The 20,538-nt window shown below is 41.1% G+C and overlaps 1 protein-coding gene across 4 annotated transcripts in view; it reads right to left on the bottom strand.

Moving 5' to 3' along the window:
- epha7 (EPH receptor A7) overlaps positions 1-18,931 on the bottom strand; it is a 255,858-nt gene extending 236,927 nt beyond the window's left edge. For 2 of the 4 annotated variants that reach the window (XM_033021066.1, XM_033021067.1), the window contains exons 1-3: positions 18,641-18,930; positions 15,877-15,941; positions 8,251-8,920 (exon numbers count right to left, since the gene is read on the bottom strand). In XM_033021066.1, coding sequence (XP_032876957.1) covers positions 8,251-8,920; positions 15,877-15,941; positions 18,641-18,737 — 832 coding nt within the window. In that variant the 5' untranslated portion in view covers positions 18,738-18,930. Of the gene's footprint in view, positions 1-8,250; positions 8,921-15,876; positions 15,942-18,640 lie in introns of all 4 variants that reach the window. The other 2 variants (XM_033021065.1, XM_033021068.1) reach the window with 2 other exon arrangements.
- Positions 18,932-20,538: the final 1,607 nt, after the last annotated feature.

The following is a 20,538-nucleotide window of genomic DNA, read 5'->3' as shown; positions in this document are numbered from 1 at the left end:
ACCATATTTAAGCAAAATAATTGAAGAACTCCAATGAAGACGTTAAAAGAATGATGTGATTTGCTTTAGTTGATTGTACTGGTATTAAAGATCCAGAATCAATTTTATGATTGAATGCAAACTACAAGGAATTAAAGAAAAGGAACAGTTTATGCTTCATAACACATGCAGTTGACAAGTCTGAAATCTAATCTAAAATGCCCCCGTACTTGATGATAAAAGTTCAGGAAAAGAGTCCTGCAACTTTTCAGTTTGGAACGACTTGATGTTTTCATAGTGGATTTATAACTTTCTTTATCCTCAGCTAAAACGTCTCCTTGAAGTATAACTTTCAAAGGGCTCTTTACTTCATAACAGCGTACTCTTCTCCCCTGCTGCTGGGATGGAATCATTCAGGATTTAGCTGATTCTATAAAACCTTCAATAGGAGGAGGTGGGAGGTGGAAACAGGCAGCATGTCAACGTTACATACTGCAGGAAGAAAAAAAATCAAAGTACAACACTGAAGTCTCACTAATAGCAATCTACAAAGGCATTCTTAAGCTGTGTATACACGGAAAACATCAGGACATCGAGCATAAAAAAGAATTGGGAACACAAAACTCCTGGGGTCATCAGCAAGACAACGGACTGATCTATGATTCTCCCACCAAGACAAAATAGTAAATTTCATAATACATTTATGGAAAAATAAATATGCTAACGTTCACTTGCTTTCAAACAGGTTCTTCTAATAAAAATGTTTAAAGCGTCTTGCTAGTTTACTCCCATTTTTCATCGTAAAACATGTATGCCAAGCTTCAGGTTGAACAGTCCCAAGCCTGGAGTCAGATTGCACTGTGGTGCCTATTTCTATTCCTCACAAAGGTGAACACATCGTAAAGCAATGTCTAAAATCAAGGAAATGCCTCATTTACCCAGACAAGCTTCAGGTGCGGTTCATGCCATGGAATTTTCAGTCAAAAGCTGAGTCTGATTTCTCAGTTAAACCATCGCCTCGGCATAAAGCAATAAGAGTTATGTCGGCAGTACTGCAGGAATTTTTTTAAAGGAGATGACAGTACATTGTTAACCTGGGACTAACAAAATGAGAGCTCATAGTTCTAATCATCAGTGTGTTCATCTGCGTCCATATGCAATTCAAAGAGATCTTGAAGAACCCTACACAAGGTAAAAAAAAATCCTTTCACAAGGGAGATTAAATGGATCAAAGCAACTTCTGAATTTATCAAGTAATATAACCTATTTGTCCCCCCTCTGCCTTTGCAATATGTGTATCCAATTGCTTTATGAGCATTTATCCAGTATGAACTCCAAAAACGTTTTGTCATTTCCCAGTCAGTGTTTTTATCCATTTCCAAATGTTAACAGGATTACTGAAAGAAAGAATTGCTGTAAACAAGGTATTGGCTTGCTTCCAGAATAGCGTATTCTACAAATGATTGTCTTGGATCAATGCCAAGGATGGAAAGTGCACTTGCACGCTGCTATGCTCAAGTGCAAAGACAACATTCCTCTACAATAACACTAATGTCAACAAAACTGTAGTTTTAAATTAACAGCGTGGGTTATTAAAATAATTTACACAAAAATCAAATTGGCAGGCTCAGCTTATTTATTTTCATTCATTCCTCCCCTCCACTCCTGAGGTGTTGACTCAAGTATGATTACCATCTATAAGCACCAGGATCCCTTCCTTCCTTGTGTGAGCAACTAACCTTCATGTGCGTACTTAGGCAGTAAATGCATTGTCATTTCAACCATGGAAAGTATTGCAGGTTACCTACGATACGATACAATACGATAGAACTTTACTCACTGCCGGAGGGAAATTGGTCTGTCAACACTCATAGCACACAAGTAAATGAAAACTTGAAATTAAAATTAAATTAAAAGTGAAAAGACAAGAAAAAAACAAGCGACTGTTGGCTGGCTGCTGTGTGCACCACGCCTTCACCGGAACAAACTGGAACGAACAAACAAACAAACACAGACTTATCCCCTGGCCAGAGGATTCTAAACTAGAGTGCCCCCCCCCCACCAGATTCCCCCTTTGTTCTCCCACTGTTCCTCACAGCGGCCCCCCCACGCCGGGTCCCCATTGTCTTCCCCTTCCCCCCCCCCCCCATCAGTACTGTGCTGGTGTGAGGGGTGTATCTGTGCATCTTATGATGAGGATAATAAATTGAATGGCAATTCCTGTTCCCGGTGTTGCTCTAACTCACCATGGACAACACCCACTCTGTTGGTTTAGTTTAGTTTAATTTAGTTTAGTTTAGTTTAGTTTAGTTTTGTTTAGAGATACAGGGTCTTCGGCCTACCGAGTCTGAACCGACCAGTGATCCCCGCACATTAACACCAACCTACACACACTAGGGACAATTTTCCATTCATACCAAGTCAATTAACCTATAAACCAGTACGTCTTTGGAGTGTGGGAGGAAACCGAGGATCTCGGAGAAAACCCACGCAGGTCACAGGGAGAGCGTACAAGCTCCGTACAGACAAGCACCTGAATTCACGATCGAACCCGGCTATCTGGTGCTGTAAGGCAGTTGTCTACCGCTACGCCACCATGTCGCCCTTTATTCTAAAAAAATGGACACCATCAAAGGAGACTTCCCGAACATATGTGGCTTATTAAAAGACCAAGAGTAAGATATACCAATAGAACCATCAATCCTGTTCACCCAAATATAAAGCTCACTTTTCTCTCCTTTTAATAAACCATCAAGAAGTCAAGAAGCAGTAATTTGATATGACTAAAATCAGCATCAGTAAATCCAGAAGATCCTGCAGGAGGAGCATGAGAAAGTACCAACAATTATATATTAAAAGAGCACTAAGAACACTGCCAAGTTATTTGTAAAACTCAGAAAGCGTAACATTGTTTAATGTCGAAATCTTGCTTAATTAAGTTAATGAACCACAAGATTCTCACAACATGACTCAGTCTTTTAGTTCTACTGAGTATAATTCTACTCAAATAGAAACTTGCTAGCGGGCAGCTGGAACAGTAATTCCAGGAACAACGTTATAGCTGCAATGTTTATGGTGGCTGCTGTTATTATAATTATTTTAAATAATTTTATTTCGAGAATGGTCTAAAATATAAAAAACCATCTCAGTAGTAGACACACCTGTGGACCCAGTGAAGCAGTGCAATCAGAGCATTTTACATCTCTTTAAACCAAGGTCAACATATTTAATTATGTGTTTATTTTTAAAGATATCAGGTACTCAAAATAAATGATCCCCATTCCAGGTACTGTACCCTACAGAGACATCTGACAAAACTAAGTGAGGTATGCTATTTTGTTAACTCCCCATGTGCCATTTGTTATTTTCAATGTGCACATTGTCAGATTTGTCTGGCTTATTCATGGGGTGGCACAGTGGCGCAACGGTAGAGTTGCTGCCTTACTGCACCAGAGACCCGGGTCCAATCCTAAATTTAACTTCCATAGATTCAATGTAATAATCGGTTGGATTTGCCAATTCTGCACCAGAGGTAACACAGGAAATCAATCACAGTTCCAACACAGCATCTTCAACCAGGCACTCGTGTTGCCAGCTGCCTTTACACAGCTTGGTGGATTCTTCATGGTCCAAAGGGAAAGCATGAACTGCTTGAATCTTTCCAGTACTCAGACTGGGAAGAATAGCTGCAGTGGTTCTATGAATGGGAGAAATCCGCTGCTGGAAGAAGGGTCACAGCAGCTATGTCTACAACTGTTGTGTGTGTGCGTGCATGTGTATTCAATTTAAAGATACTTTATTGTCATGTACCTAGGTACAGTGAAATTCTTTTTTTTTTGCATACGATCCAGTAAAATAATGCAACCGACTCCATCTAGGCAGTACACAAAAGGTCGTCACATTTCTGGCGCGGACAAAGTTTCTAAAGTTCTTAGTACACTCTTATCCTCTCGCAGCGGCGAACCAGGCCTGTCGCCGCACGTGGGCACAGGCGGCCCACTGGGACCTACTTAGTTCTTGGCGGACCCCACCAAGTCCCTCTTTGTTCTCGGTATATGTGTGTGTGTGTGTGTACTTTTTAATGCTTTTTTTCAACATTATACAGTTATAGTTATAAAACATGGAAACAAATCCATACCAACTCATCCATGTCAACCAAGTTACCTAACTTGCTGATACCTGGCCACACCCATCCAAACCCTTCCTGTCCATTTAATTTAATATTTTCTTGACACATAATGATTTTGAATGCTTCTGATTGCCCAGTATGTTCACAAACATTCTTCACGGCAGGTAGATGGATGGGCAAATGTCTATCTACTCTGTGACAAGCCCATTGCCACAGTTCTACACTCAGCTACACCGATGTGCTGGATCTTGACAAGTACATTTGACAAGCTGCTCCACATTCTTCCTTCAGAAGTCAATCCTTACTTGTTCCTCAGGCTCTCATGGCAGTATCCTCGACAATTCATAAGGTGGTCTTAAACACACACAACAATAACAAGAGTGGCACAGGCAAGCCATGGAATATATTAGGAAGGGGATAATCACTGTGTCAACATATATCAGTCCCACATTATACTAGCTTATATTTCAGTCCCAATCCAAACCAATGTCATGCCAAATCATTCCCCCACAAAAAAATCTATGTGCATAATAAATCATGAAAACATCATGATTATACATCACAGAAAGAGCAACTCTAAGGAAATTTCAGGCAATAACAGGAATTACTTTCGATTTACTTGATTTGCAAGTAATTGATGTTGCCACTTAATGCTTAAAATTGTTACTATTCCACTCATGAATTGTTCACCTTGATTCGCAAAAGGTCACTCATTTAGTTGGATGTTAACCAGTAAATGAGCACAAACTTGGCAATTCCACCTGTCACATTGTAACAAAAGGTGTGATAGAGGTGCCACCCTGAGATTGAGACTAGGAATCTTTTTAGTTGATATTTTCCTAACAGCTGTTCACGCAATCAATGATGTGCTAATTTGCTAGTGACGAGTGTTTTGTGCTGTGAACTGATTGCCAGTGGGAAATCTCCAATGCTAAGGCAAAATATAGGCAAAATTAGAAATATAAAGGCCAAGAAGAAAATGCTGGAAATATACTTCTGGTCAGAAACTTACTGAGATCAAACCAGGGTCCAACACCAAAAGGATTTTGACATGAACAATTTGATTCAGTTCGAAAAAGCTCCACTTCATAATCACCAACACGAAAATTGCAACTTAAAAAATATATTTTAGACTTGCATTTAAAAAGGACCTTGTTAACATCTGATTGAATCGAGCACTTCACCGATAATGAATTATTCCTGCATTTTGCATTCAGTTTGCAGACAAATGCAGCAGTCGATTTGCATATAAATCTTATAAACAAAAATGAGTTAGACTCATACAGCACGGAAACAGGCCCTTCGGCCCAACTCACCATGCCAACCAAGATGCCCCGTATAAGCTAGTTCCGTTTGCCCATGTTTGGTTCATATCCCTCTACAACTTTCTTATCCATGGCAAATTAACCTGTATTTAGTGATGTCGATGAAAATCACTGAAAAACTCATGTTCATGTACATTCACAAGACATAGGAGTATAAATAAGACATTCGGCCCATCGAATCATCTCCGCCATTCAATCATGCATTATCTATTTTTCCCTCTCAACCCCAAACTCCTGCCTTCTCCCCCTAACCTCAAAACATCTTATGGGATCTTCGACATCAGTCTTGCCTGTCACTTATCCCTAAACATCACCAGCGCAGATTGTCTGCACATTATCTCATTCCTGTTTGCTCTGCATTATGAGTTGCTCCTTTAATGAACCACTGTAGACTATTGAGATGAAGATTAACCTATATCAGAGTGATGGCAAGAGCAAAGTATGGAGGAGAGAAGGAACTGCCCAAGATCCAAAGCATACCACCTCATCTGTGAAACACGGTGGTGGGTGTGTTATGACCTGGGCATGTATGGCTGCTGAAGTTATGGCTCACTTATCTTCAATGATGATACAACTGCTGATGGTAGTAGCATGATGAATTTTACTCCACTTTTTCCCCTTCACCTTGAGCCTATGTCCTCTGGTCCTCGATTCCCCTACTCTGGGCAAAAGATTCTGTGCATCTACCTGATCTATTCCTCTCATGATTTTGTACACCTCTATAAGATCACCCCTCATCCTCCTGTGCTCCAAGGAATAGAGACCCAGCCTACTCAACCTCTCCCTATAGGTCACACCCTCGAGTCCTAGAATGTGCAGCTGGGGGTGGTGGTGGAGGCGAGGCAGATGTGACAATGGTTTTTAAAATACTTTTTAAATAGGCACATAGGGAATGGAGAGCTATGGATTATTTACAGGCAGATAAGAGTTGGTCTTGACATCATATTCGACACAAACATTGTGAGCTGAAGTGTCTTTTCTTGTGCTGTACTGTTCTATGTTCTATGACTTACTGGGAGCAATGGACAATCCAATCAACAACTATTCTGAGCCCTCACCTTCCCAATTATGAACATGAAGATTTAAATCAAAAGATTTCCAAAAGTGAACTTACAATATATAACAGAACAAATAGGACGTTGGTTGGAACTGATTTCTGGTAGATATTATTACCCTGAAGATGGACACAAAATGTTGGAGTAACTTAGCGGAATGGGCAGCGTCTCTGGAGATAAGGAATAGGTGAAGTTGTGGGTTGAGACCCTTCTTCAGACTTCTCTGAAGACGGGCCTCGACCCGAAACGTTGCCCATTCCTTCTCACCAGAGATGCTGCTTGTCCCGCTGAGGTACTCCAGCATTTTGTGCCTATCTTCAGTTAAAACCAGCATTTGCAGTTCCTTCCTACACAGATATTATTACCCAAATACCTAGCACTGTATTTCTGTAAGATTTCTGTGACTATTTTTGCAATAATTGTACACAATGAAGATAAGGTTTGAAGTTCTTTTTAATTCTGTGGCCAACCAAAATTGTGCGTATACTGTGAAGTTAACCAAATCTCTAACATAAATGGGCAGACCACAAAACAATTAAATGCAACAATATCAATATACTGAATGTCCTCAAAACAAAGACTGCCTGCGTTGACAATTCATGAATAAGAGGATAATGGTTTCAGAAATACTTGCTCTTCCATACCTTTTGAGAGAAAACAAAATGATTCTCTCCAGTAGCATGTGCTTAATCCACAGATGCAATGCTTTGCAATAAATGCAGATGGAGATTAAGTTCCTACTATCAGTGCTGTTTATATCGACTTTGATTTAAAATCAATGGAAATTTCCAAGCGACATTAAATCTGCAGTGCTTCAAAGTGACATTTTTACAGCTTAAGGTATGAGCTAAAGAAGCTTATATTTGAAAAGAGTCAGTGTTCTGCTCAACCTTGATCTGTTTGGAAGATTAGTTTGTAGTTTGCTATGCAGGGTCAATATCAGGAAGCACACATCTGTGTGTATGCATGTAGCAGGGTCCTCCGCTCATCTCCTTTGGGTGCTACTTTGTTACTGTCAGGGGCCAAAGATCAGCAAATGTCAGCCATGCATTTGATGACAGTGTAAATGTTTAAATATCTCTAATGCAGAACATGATTGCAAGATCATTTTTGTCCTAGGCTTCAACTCAGTACTTGACACTGAAAATGAGATGACGGAGCTCTGGAAATTACAAGCTAAAGAGGGGCTTGAGGAAAAGGATAATTAACAAAGGCTACAGTTAAGTGAAAAACTTCAGATGGGAAGGTATTTTTGCTGACATTTAAAATGAGGCTTTTTTCCATACATTGTTTTTCTTTTTTTTTATCCGCACTGAAGATTTATGCGATTGGCATTGTCATCCAGTTTTCCATGCTCAAGAATAGAGGCAGAAAACACAATGTAAGGAAGCTTGAAACAAGCGAGATGCTCTTATAATTACCACCGCATCATGCTCTTTCTGATCTAACAAAGTGAGTCCTTGCACAGACTAATCAGAAACCAATAAAAATAATATAACTGAAGCAGATGCATTCATGTGACTTGTCGACCTGATGTTAATACCCATTAATAATTGCATGGCAAGAATCAAGGACACCAGCTAATTAAGAGCTGGCTTAAGATCCACGCCTGTCAATCCAAAAGGTTATGGTTATATCTAAATAAAACAATACTTCATCGTGAATTTTGATAATTGAATCATTTCACCCTTGGAATTAGGTACTTATAAATAGATGTGATAAATTATCTGTGTAGCACTTGCATCTAAATTGGAGCACTTACCGTCACAATCATCCCCCTTCTGCTGAAATCCTGCTTTGCAGATGCATTTGCCGATGGGCACCAACCACTCACCCTCTGCACTGCAATGCATCTTCGGAGGGTTTTCTGCTTCCTCTTCGGCATTGCTGACACAAGTGCCATGCACCTCCACCAGGGACGAGAATTCAGACCCCGTCACAGTGTCTGGGAAAATTGCTAAGTTTTCCACAATGGACCAACACTTCTTATAGTAAACACGTACAGACACCAGGGCAATGCAGGCTCCCACGTCCTGAAAAGCCAAGTAGAATCCCTTTCTCGACAGGGGCCCGATTTCCCGCACTTCTGTGTTGAGCTTCATCACACGCTCTCCAAGATCTCCCTGGGTAAAACTTTCATCTGCCGCAATGGTGTCTATTTTGAGGTACTGAACCTCCTTGATGTTCCTGCCAGCATCTGAGTCGCTCTCAAAGTAATACAGGTTGAATGTCTCCTTGCATGTCCCCAAGACTCCTGGAATGCTGTTACAATCCCTCAGGGTAAACTTCATCTCCACAAATATCCTCTGGGCATTGCTTCTTGCAATCCAGTTAGTCCGCAGCCAATTGTTCTGATTTGGTTCCATTACTCTGCACACCTGGTACGTGCGGATGGGAATGTAGTTCTCGTCGACACCACTGATCTCCTCCCACTGAAACGCAAAAGAGCAAGATATAACTCTCCCAAAGAAGAAAATAAACAGACACCTAAAATATTGAAAACACCCTTTGACATATTTAAAGACTGCAGTTAGAAGCTATTTTTTTTATAAAAAGGGATTCACTCAAGAGTGACGGACAATATAAGATACAAGTCAAGCATTTCTGTTCTATCATGTGAAGAGAGAGTGGACGCTGGCGCGCTTTGGCTGCCGCTGCTCTCTCTTCACACTGTGTTTTTGATTTTCTGTTTTTGGATTGAATTCTGTTTTTAATTTGTGTCTCTGTGATGTCTTTATTGTTATATTCCGATTATATGTTATTCCGATTACTATGTAAGGTGTCCTTGAGATGTCTGAAAGGCGCCCATTAAATAAAATTTATTATTATTATCATGTAACATCATGAATTATATTTTTATCCTTGACATACCAGGGAATAATTTAGATTGGGCAGCTTTGGATTACAGGAGATGCAATCATTGTGTATGAATTCAGTAGAGAGGTTATTCCACAAAAGCTTTCAAAGAGAATGTCAGCTAAATCAAACTATCCTACACAATCCATGTCCTTCAACAAAAGATTCATAGCCAATGAGTTGATGTTATTAATTCAACTCTACTTGAGACACAACCATGTAATAGGGACTTGCAGTTACTTTAACACCTCTCTAAGGCATGCAGGTACGATTGGAAAATACAATAAGCTTATATCATGTGTAGGAAGGAACTGCAGCTGCTGGTTTCCACCAAAGATAGACACAAAATGCTGGAGTAACTCAGCGGGCCAGGCAGCATCTCTGGAGAAAAGGAACAGGTGACGTTTCAGGTCTGAAGAAGGGTCTCAACCCGAAACGTCAGCTATTCCTTTTCTCCAGAGATGCTGCCTGACCTGCTGAGTTACTCCAGCATTTTGTATCTATCTTAAGTTTATATCATGATGGTTCAACCACCACTTTTGTACTACAGACCAACTGCTGTTACAAGCTGGTGTGCTCCTAACATTGGTTTCAATACCAGAATTTAACCTGCCCATAATATTTCTTATGTCATATTCCCAGTCTGAATTTCTTGTGCATAATATACTGCAGATGTGCACATTCTTAATGAAACTCCAAACCGAACATTCAGACATATTTGCTCATCCAAGACAGAAGGAAGCAATTCCTTCCCATTATAACAATCATCCTCACTCCACCGAAACAACTCATCCTCATCTCTCGCCAACAACCAGGTCAATAAAGAACGCTCAATTGATTTCTACATGTTTTCAATTTGTCCAGAAATTGCTCAATATTTCATTTTTCTAAATACTGGAACCTGTATGTCACTGCTGCTTATAATTGAGCAACTGACTGATTCAATGACTAATTGAACTTATCCCATGTGCTGTTGGGAACCATGCTTGGATCATTAGTGTGAGCTTACTCAGCCAAGTTATCGTTATGGCAGTGGCTACAATTGACCAAAGTAAGTCTTGGATTTTATGGAGCTTATGTAAAGCTCTCTACTGGAAATGCTCTTGGGAAGGTTAGGTGAGAGAGTTGAACTGTTGCATGCCACATAATCGAAGCCCCCTGTCAACTTACATTGTCAAATCTGACACATGGTCACTTAAGCAGAGTACAAAGAACAATTGGTGCCTAAGTAAGTCCAATGGTGAGCCCTGGCATGTGCTGGGTATTTGAGGGTTATGGGATACCCTAGAATCCAATGCAGCTGTCAGAAAGCAGGATCAGATATTTTTTTCCCCCCGAACAGATTACTTGCACAGCAAGAATGTACTCCCAGCAAGGCAGTTGCTCACTTAACATTGCGCTGAGAAATGAGGAAAGAAATTGTAGTGCAGCTGTAACCATGAGAGACTCCGAAAGGTTGAAGCTCAGTACTTAACTTGCCTGGGTCCTTTGGATTTTTGGGCTGTCAACTAAGCACCAGAAAAATCTATGGTACGTTGGTATCACAATAAGCTACTTCAGTGAAATTCACAATGAACATGTAATGCAGAAAGTGAGATGGGATCTTATCTGTGCTCATAGCTTATTACATTTCAGCGGGCTACCACGTAATCAGTGATCTCACTGATATCAATCCCCAAAGAGTTTCTGGAAATGTGCAATCGGGACATAAGATTAAGACTAGGCCATTTGACTCTTTGCCATTCAATAAATGTATAGATAATCTTTTACTGCAGTCTCATAATACGGCACTGTCCCCACAACCTTTGATTCATTGGAATTATAAATTCTCTCAAATATTCTCAGGCCCTCTAGTACAGTGAGATTCTTAACACATTGACTGCAGTAATTATTACTCATCTCAAGACTGAATTATCAGTCCTTTATTCCAAAGATATCATCTCTTATCTTAGACTTCCTAATCAGACATTACAGTCCCTCAGCATCTACTATGTCAAGACGCTTACATTTTTTAGATACTTCCATCAGATCATCTCCCATTACTTGAAACACTAGAATTTGGGCCTAAACCATTCAATCTCTTCGTGAGACAATCTCCACATTATCCCGTTTATCTCTTAACTTCTCCTGCAGTGCAGGCTCAGCAAAGGGCAAATCTACAGCAATATTTCCCGAGGGAGTAGAAAATAAAATGGAAGAACAATTTAGCAAGAGATATCAACCGGAAATGAAATGGAACGTTTAAAGGATTTTCCATGTACTTTAAAACAAAATTCTGAATGTTTTATCCTCAACACTAGAGAACAAAGTAAAGTGTCTTTTATTTCTGATTTTACATTAAATCAATGTGGATTGGACCCTGGCTGAATGAATTTATCAAGTGAAACAGGCTCAGGGTTCAATAGCTTCCCTCCAACTGCAGCTTTAAAAAAAAGTTTCATAATTTATTTTCCAGACATCAGTGGGAAACAAAATCTAAGTTACATTTTATTTTTTTCATCGTGGCCTGAACAATGACATTTTCAATCGCTTTCTGATTAAGATCTTGATAAGTGCATGGTTGGCGTCTTTACATATAGCTCTTCATTAGTTCCTATCAACTACACAAAAAGTGTGGTAAATATACAAACCACATTGCGCATTGGCAGAATAAAATAAAGTCTTACAAAATGAAAAGAGATGGAACATTTGTTCTCACAGCTTGTCTCAATGCCAGGACACATGTATTGTATGCACCAGTACAGATCTAATTTCTATGGATATGCATTTGCCTATGTCCTTAACTATCCCTACATCGTGATAAAAAGATTTACTTATTTCATTTGCTTGATTTCAGATCCAATTTGTGTATCACAATACTTGAACTTCTGCTACTATTTGCTTTAAAAAAGTGAACCCTGACCACAGTTTGCCAATTGAAATGTAAAGGCAAACGACAAAATCCTTCTCCACAATGATTCAACTGCTAATTCCCTGAAATCAGTTTATAATTCCACTACCAAACACCTAATAACTTGTGTGGTTATAAAGTGGTATGATAGGTGCTCGACCTGTTACATTAAAATATATGTTGCATCATTATTCAAGGGGAAAAAAAGTTTTTGCAGAAAATAATTATGGAAACTTGAGTGGCAACATACTTTTGCTTCGTAAATATTAGTTGACATTTTACATTCAGCATCAGAGTTGATACAGATATACAAATCAATTTTCTTAAATTGTCCCAATACACCCAGTGGTCTTTTGCACATAAACTTGATCTATATTTTAACCAATTATTTTCTGCAGGATACAACTGCAATGACATAGTGACTTTCTCTTTCATTACACCATAAAAAATGCAACGGCTTATTTGGCTCTTCCTTTGCCGTTATAATCCAGGATTATTTTAATGAGAGATAGGCTCAAATTAAAAGAAGGCAGATAATTTTAGGACAATGATCGCACCAAGTAATGCCTTTTGGTACGAAGAAAAGTAGCAATATTAAGGGCCTTCATGTGAACCAGAGCAAGTAAAGAGGAATGTTCTGTCTAAAACGCTCTAAAAAGACAAGCTCAGACAACAAAGCCACTCAGTATAGCCACCTTTTGACAAAATTGCATATCTTTTATCTGATTGCTTCAAAGATAAACTGAAACCTTTTTCAAGAGCTGAGTAACAATCCTTTCTAAATCCCATTTATGAAAAGCCCCATGTAATGGTGCAGACAACTACTGGAATGTGCAAAGCATTGATATTCATTTACTTCAGACAAACACCCTGTTACTGAGGTCCTGTTGCAGTTTCCATATCACAAGATTTGCAAGGCTCACACAAAACCCTCTGCTGGATAACTGACTGCAGGGCACTCCAGTCAAGAGAAAGTTGTGCCTTTATTATGTTATAGTGCAGGTAACTTAACTCCTTACATGCTACAAATAGTCGTGGATCTTATCCACACATCAGAAGTTTGAAATACGATTGCTTCATTGAACGATGTTGAAATCTGTATGGCTTGAGAATAGCATTTGTTTAGATTCAACGTTATACAAATGGATTCAATTATGACAAAGTGTGCCTTCTTAAATATATTCCAATCCGTTCGTACACACAATTGCTGGGGAAACTCAGCGGGTGCAGCAGCATCTATGGAGCGAAGGAAATAGGCGACGTTTCGGGTCGAAACCCTTCTTCAGACTGATGGGGGGTGGGGAAAGAAAGAAGGAAAAGGGGAGGAGGAGGAGGAGGAGCCCGAGGGCGGGCGGATGGGAGGGTGGGAGGAGACAGCTAGAGGGTTAAGGAAGGGGAGGAGACAGCACGGGCTAGCCAAATTGGGAGAATTCAATGTTAATGCCATAAGGACGCAAGGACCCCAGACGGAATATGAGGTGCTGTTCCTCCAATTTCCGCTGTTGCTCACTCTGGCAATGGAGGAGACCCAGGACAGAGAGGTCGGATTGGGAATGGGAGGGGGAGTTGAAGTGCTGAGCCACCGGGAGGTCAGGTAGGTTATTGCGGACTGAGCGGAGGTGTTCGGCGAAACGATCGCCCAACCTACGCTTGGTCTCACCGATGTAAATCAGCTGACATCTAGAGCAGCGGATGCAGTAGATGAGGTTGGAGGAGATACAGGTGAACCTTTGTCGCACCTGGAACGACTGCTTGGGGCCTTGAATGGAGTCGAGGGGGGAGGTGAAGGGACAGGTGTTGCATTTCTTGCATATATTCCAATCCGATGAGATTATAATGCCTGCCTTTTGGCAATTGTGAATATTCCAAATGCTGTGAGATTGGGCAAATTCTGAAGGTACGTGGGGCCCAGCGGCTAAAAATTGCGAAATCAGAGGTTTGTTTTTGAGAAAATAAAAAGATGGAAAGTGTTGAAAATCAAATTGCAAAATAGGTGAAAGCGTATTGCTCAACAGAATTATTTTGCATTTTATTCCCCTGCCTTTAGACCCATTGAAAATGGTACTGAATGTTCCATTCCCAGGATTAACATCTCATCTGAATGAGCATAAAAAATTACTTCTTCAGAAGCAACTAAAATATAAACAGAGAATTGAGCTTACAGTTTCTCAATGTACTGCACAGTTCTTGTTTTATAGACCTTGTTGGTGAATTGTTGAGATGCTACTGTATTGCAAAATAGCCCATGCTGATATGTTTCACAGCATTCTTGTGACATTCACACTTGCCATTTTTTTCTTAAATGCTTACATTTATTAGCATACTTCTCTGGAATAATTCTTTTTTTTTTCCTCCAGAACTCTGGTTTAATAAATCCAGATAACTACTTCCTGCACAAATTCTGTGGTAACTGTATGATCCCTGTCCTGATATAATCCAAACAATTATTCTCAAAACCTTTGCTCAGGAAATTATCTTCTGTGGATCACATATAAATATCTGTTTACGCATTGACCTCAACAAAGCAAGAGGAACGTTACGGCACTGTGCAAAGTAACTTCCAATGGGACGAGATTTTTTTTAAAGAAATACAAAGGGAAATGAAATATATATCTAACATCAGAAGAATATCTCACAATGTGTATGAAAGCAAAACAGTCATTACATGACCTTGCATTAGAAAGACAAACACATAATTGCAGGAAGAATATAATCCGTAATGATGTCTAGTGTAAATATCCACAGTTTTCATTATTTAATGGATCCTTTCTATGAGAATTGTCTAAGCATAACATTCCTCATTGCAGGTGCTATCTAATTCCTGAACTATCCTGTAAATACCACAGATACCGTGTGACACAAGTTGAATCCAGCCTGCCAGTGTCTGGGTTTAGCTCCAAGATGACTATAACATTCTCTTGGTGTACTGACTGAAAGCACCGCAAGCAGGACAAAACTCCATGGGGAAAGTGTGACCTACTACGGTCACACAATTGTTTATTGTACTCCCCTTGTGACAACATTTCCATCTTCCCATCATCTCAAATGTACTTCAAAACGTTATCTATTTTCATATCTATTTGTTTATATAATTAGCCCTTCATAAACTGTATATTTGCCCAATTAAAATTAGGTGCTTTTTAAAAAAAATGTGGGGTAAATTTTATAATTAATTGCCCTGAATAAAGTGCAAGTCCAGCAAAGTTACTTAAAGGGAAATTTCCCAGAGACTATTAAAATTGTACATTTATCATTTATTTCTGACGAAATGAATACATAGTTAAGAGAAAGGAGAAATCAACGGATCACTCCAGGGGTAAGAACGATGTTAGTTTTATTGTTTTTGAGTGTGTATTGGAAATTAATTGACTGTAATTTATTATATTTTCATTTGCCCCAGGTCTCAGCTACCGAAACGTTGGAAGGTGTCATCGATCTGTGATATAACATTTCCTTTTAGATTAGCGTTAATCACTTTAAACAGTGGATCTGCTCCCCAATTGAGACGGGAATGCGGTCACGAAGGAACCACTGGAGTGAATGAAATCGAAAAGTAGAACCAATGGCAGAGACGTGATCCCGAAGGTGGCGGTGAGGGCTGAGTATTGGGGGGGAAACGGGCGGGAGTCCCTGAAGACTTACCCCATCAGCAGGAAAAGAGATCCACTCCAACTCCGTCTGCTGCGCTTTGGAATCCAGCAAAATAACTAGCGGAGAAAGACAGAGAAATCAAACGAAAAGAGTGAAACTGCAGTCACATTTACATAAACATAAAACAGGTTTATTATGGGATCCATCTACAAAATCCAGTTTGACATTTACCTCCAAACCTCACGTAAAATATCCAAACTGCGGGCAGTGCTGTATTTAAAGCAAACGGGACTAATTAAAAGTAACATTTCCAATGTTGTCGATTTCAGATAAATTTCCCTTCCTGTGCATCCTTTTAAAACTATTTTGTTTCATGTTGGAAAGAATCGCCTACCTTTCTCGCTCGCCCCTTAATTTATTTTAAAATGACCTTTCAAGTGAACCGGGTATACATTCATGTGTTTCTTCACCGAACTGCAAAATATTCGTCACTGTGGTGCCTAGATGTCTGATCAGGAGAAGAAGAAATATCAGCATCGTTTTTAGTGCGAGTGTGTGTGTGGTTAGCCATTGGGATGCATTTGCAGGAAATGGCAGATGTCACAGCCATTGGTTTCGGGCAAGTCTGCTCGCTCACTTAACTTTGGTCTCGCTGACGAGAATTCACTGTCAATTCTTCTTCTGGGAACAAGGGCTTAGAGCGGACAGTTAGACGCGGTTTTTCACTGCGGATCGAAGTCGAATCGGATTCTGGCGTCTACCAGCAACCAACTGTTCGAGCGGTGTCCATCACAGACACTAAAATTTATTTAACACGCTGCAAGGAGCGGGAGTTTAAAAGAGTCTCTGAACCGGCCTGGACAATAACTGCCCTCTTTCGTTTCCATGTTTCATTTTCATTCCACGTTTCATTGCTAATATTGGAACCATTAAAAGCCAGAAGACAGACTATTTAAATTAATTAAAGATCCAAGAGGTCTGAGACATCATTGGTCAAGTTAGCTTTATGGTTTTCCTTAAAGCCGTGTTCTGCTTCCCATCCCGGCATCGTTACAAACTCGAGTTAGAATATTAACCGGGATTAGCCTCGATCGTCCAATGCTGTCCTGCACTAAGAGTATTATATTGACTTAAGTTTGCATGGAATCGCTTTATGCGTGGTCAATGCAGCCGAGCGACCTGGGATGGTGCTGAGCGGATGGCGTGCAACTGACCGGGACAGAGAAATGTTTGACAACCGCTCTATCGGCCGATAGTTGAAGTCAGGCCGCCGTGTCGCGGAGAATGGCAGGGAGCTCTGCACTTCCCTTCAGATGCCGGAATGTGCCCACAGAAACAACAGCCCGCCTCCAAGCGACAGGTAACTCGCAAAAACAGCGCTGCCCGAAAATACCAGCCTAGCCACCACTTAATGCAATAGCTATGATTTTTCTTTTAAATATCAGAAATAGGAGTCATGTTTATTTCAGACGTTTATTTAGTCTTGATTGATTTTTGCTTTATGCAAAAATACCCACCACCATCTCTATCTGAGGCAACTGATAATTATTAATGTTAATGGTAAATTTAGTAGCAAATAATTTTAAAGATCAATAAACAACAGGCGCCGTTTGCTGGTTGGTGTTAAATCCAAATTAGCGCTTGGTGTTTCACACTACTTTTAAATGTTTATATGTGCCGACCCATTGGAAGCGAACGCAAGCAGCAGTTATTTTTTCGTGATACCGTTCGGGCACAGGCACGAACTTCATGCAAGTTGACAAACTAGCCACCTTTAAACGATGACATTATTCGATATCTATCACTGAGCATTTTGTTACTGTATCACTGCGACACCTGCATTCGTAACGGAGGGACTGGAGAAAGGTAAATGAAAGGGTTTTGTGAGAGAGGGAAGGAGAGTGCAAGTATCAGGGTAAGGCGCAGACCAAAGTAGCCACTTTGCAAAATCCTCTTTCACCTCGGCCAACCCACCCATCCTCTACATTGCTCCAACTAACTTTGTGCTCCCGTTGCACACACAGCGCGGTCAGAATTGTTTTTCCCCCTTTGGACGGTGCGGCCGATTTGTGGATGGACAAATCTTTGCGCTGCTCGCACAAGCAGAGCGGCCCAAAATGTGACCCTGTTCCTCGAAAATAAAACTTTTCGCCCGCCTTCCCAGCGTCTGGAAAACTCGAAGGCTCCACTGCTCCTGCCGCCAGCAATTATTTCTAGCAATCGCTGTGTCACGTTTATCCGACAGATGTAAACATGCACGTTCACATTCGCCGGGTGCAGTTGAGAATTTGCAATCCTACCGGGCACCCGGCGGCTCGGCGGTGCGACTTAACAAGCTACATAAACTGCCCCTGCGACCCTAGTGACTCATCTGGAAGTGCTCGGAATGTGATGTTTCGGTCCGATGGGGATTTCCAAATCGTTCACTACAACGGTTTCAAGGCACGCAGATTAAAATGGAAATGAATGAATAATTCCGAGGGCCGAAATGTTCCACGGTTGAATTAAGATGCATTTATTCCAATGCAACCCCCTGTGCTATTTACCCAAACCGTGGCACCAAAAATCAGCGTGCATGTCTAAAGTGTGCAGTGTGCGCCTAACTCGGTGCGTTCAGTGATGGAACTCCCTTTCAGCTGCACCCTCGGTAGATGCCCACTGTCTTTTCTCCTAGTAGGGGATGAGGTCCGGACTTGGACGGGGTCAAGGCGGCTGGTGCTTCCCGGCCGTCCCGTTTGGAAGTAGCGATCCGGTCAAGCAAGCGGCAGCTTCAAGGAAGGGATTGAAGGAGGGGAAGACTTTTCTTGCTTCTTACCTTCTCTCGCAGCCTGCGTCAGATGCGTGAGAATGGTGCTGAGTACAGAAATGCAGCAGCAGATAATCCAAAGAGCGTGGCTGAGCTTGGAGCCCATGGTAGGTAGCCGTGGCTTGGGCTTTGGGAGGGTGGTGTTTTTTTTTAACTGCCGCTCTTGCAGCGAACTCGCCGCGTCTCTGTGCTTTAAGTCCCAGGCTGTGGCAGCAGCGCTTATTCCACACACTCAAATAGCGCCCGGTGCTTGGTGAGGGCGGAGATCCGAGCTGCCGCCGCGTCAATCTCGCCGTTCCGTCTTAAATAGACAGCCGTATCACCCATTCACTCACAGGATTTAAGGACAGGACCGGCCCAGAAGGAGGAAGGAGGAAGGAAGGTTGTCGCCAATCGGAGTGGGAGAGAGGCGGGGTATGTCTTTCCCAATGGAGCGAACTCTACACACAGTAACACGCATGGTAGAGAGAAAGAACTGAGACTGAGGGGGTTTCATGTTGGAGAAAATCAGAAAACATTAAAGACAGTTACAGCGAGCCTCCTGAAGGATTAGGATCAAAGACACCTCTGACTCCGCGTAAGAACAGGGACAAAAAAGAGAAGAATCATCGAGCTTGCAAGGATTTTTTTTAAAGTGACTCCAGAGAGTGAACACAAAGAACTGCAACAGCGAGAGACATAAAACAGGTCCTCGCAGCGAAGCAGCCCAGAGTGTGTCGAAAGTAGTAGGGTAGAGAGCGAGGGAGAGAGATTAAAGACTTACACCAGTGGAAACAACAAAGCGGTGGGCTGAGAGAATATAGATACACTAGGACAGGAAGAACTGCTGAATAGTTTACTCTGGTGAAGTGCGGCCACTCGCCGCAGTGTATGTGGAAGGTGAATGGATTTATTTGGTTGCATTTCTGTTTATTTTTAGTTCTCTCCGTTTCCCGAAAACCAGGAGCAATGCTAACCTGCATCTCGCCACTCAATTGTCCCATTCCCGTGCTCTCAACCCTCACAGAGCCTCCAGGCAGTGAGCATCAGTGTCCACACTTCCACCGACATGCAGTGCAGACGCTTCTCCGAACTGAGGTCACCAGAGAACAACCAGAAGTTGGACATGCGAATTGTAGTTTAGATTTTCAGCAGCTGCAGTTTTATTTTGCTTTCTGTTAGGTTAAATCGTCGCCTGATTTGAGAAAGTCAAATCAACTCCAAAATGCTGTGAATGAGATCACAGTTTACGAACTGTGATAAATTAAAATATTAACTCAGCTTTTCTGTCTACAAATATGCTGGCCATGTTACGTTTCTGTTTGGTTAGTGCTTCTGGCGTCCTCGGTACTTTATTTTTGAATTGTGGTCCGTTTGAATCATCTCACCACAATATGAACTTATCCATGAGTCATCAGAGAGTCCGACAGTTCTGAGACGGAGTCACAACAGTGATCGGTGCTTTTCGTTTTACTCTGTCTGTTTTTATGACATTTACTGGCATCGCAAATCATTATGATATTTTCCTACAGACTTTATTCAATGTCAAATGCAGACAAATAACTTGTTTAAGAAGGAACTGTAGATGCTGGAAAATCGAAGATACTCAAAAATGCTGGAGAAACTCAGCGGGTGCAGCAGCTGAGTCTGAAGAGGGGTTTCGGCCCGAAACGGTGCCTATTTCCTTCGCTCCATAGATGCTGCTGCACCCGTTGAGTTTCTCCAGCATTTTTGTGTACCTCAGACAAATAACTTGTTTGGCAACCATGGTGGTTAATTCACATTAACATTTCTGAAAGTGCTGGCATAAAGTGTTCCTTCGTACAAATTATATTCCCTTTATCTGTTTCCAGTTTGAAACATTGACAGATTGCATCTTCACCTTAACAGAACGAAATGATTCAGTCACTCAGGTGACCAGGATAGAG

Source organism: Amblyraja radiata, chromosome 5, assembly GCF_010909765.2.
Source record: "Amblyraja radiata isolate CabotCenter1 chromosome 5, sAmbRad1.1.pri, whole genome shotgun sequence".
In the NCBI taxonomy this organism is placed as follows: domain Eukaryota; kingdom Metazoa; phylum Chordata; class Chondrichthyes; order Rajiformes; family Rajidae; genus Amblyraja; species Amblyraja radiata.
Note: the sequence above shows the minus strand (reverse complement) of the source record. Positions and strands in the feature narration are given on the sequence as shown.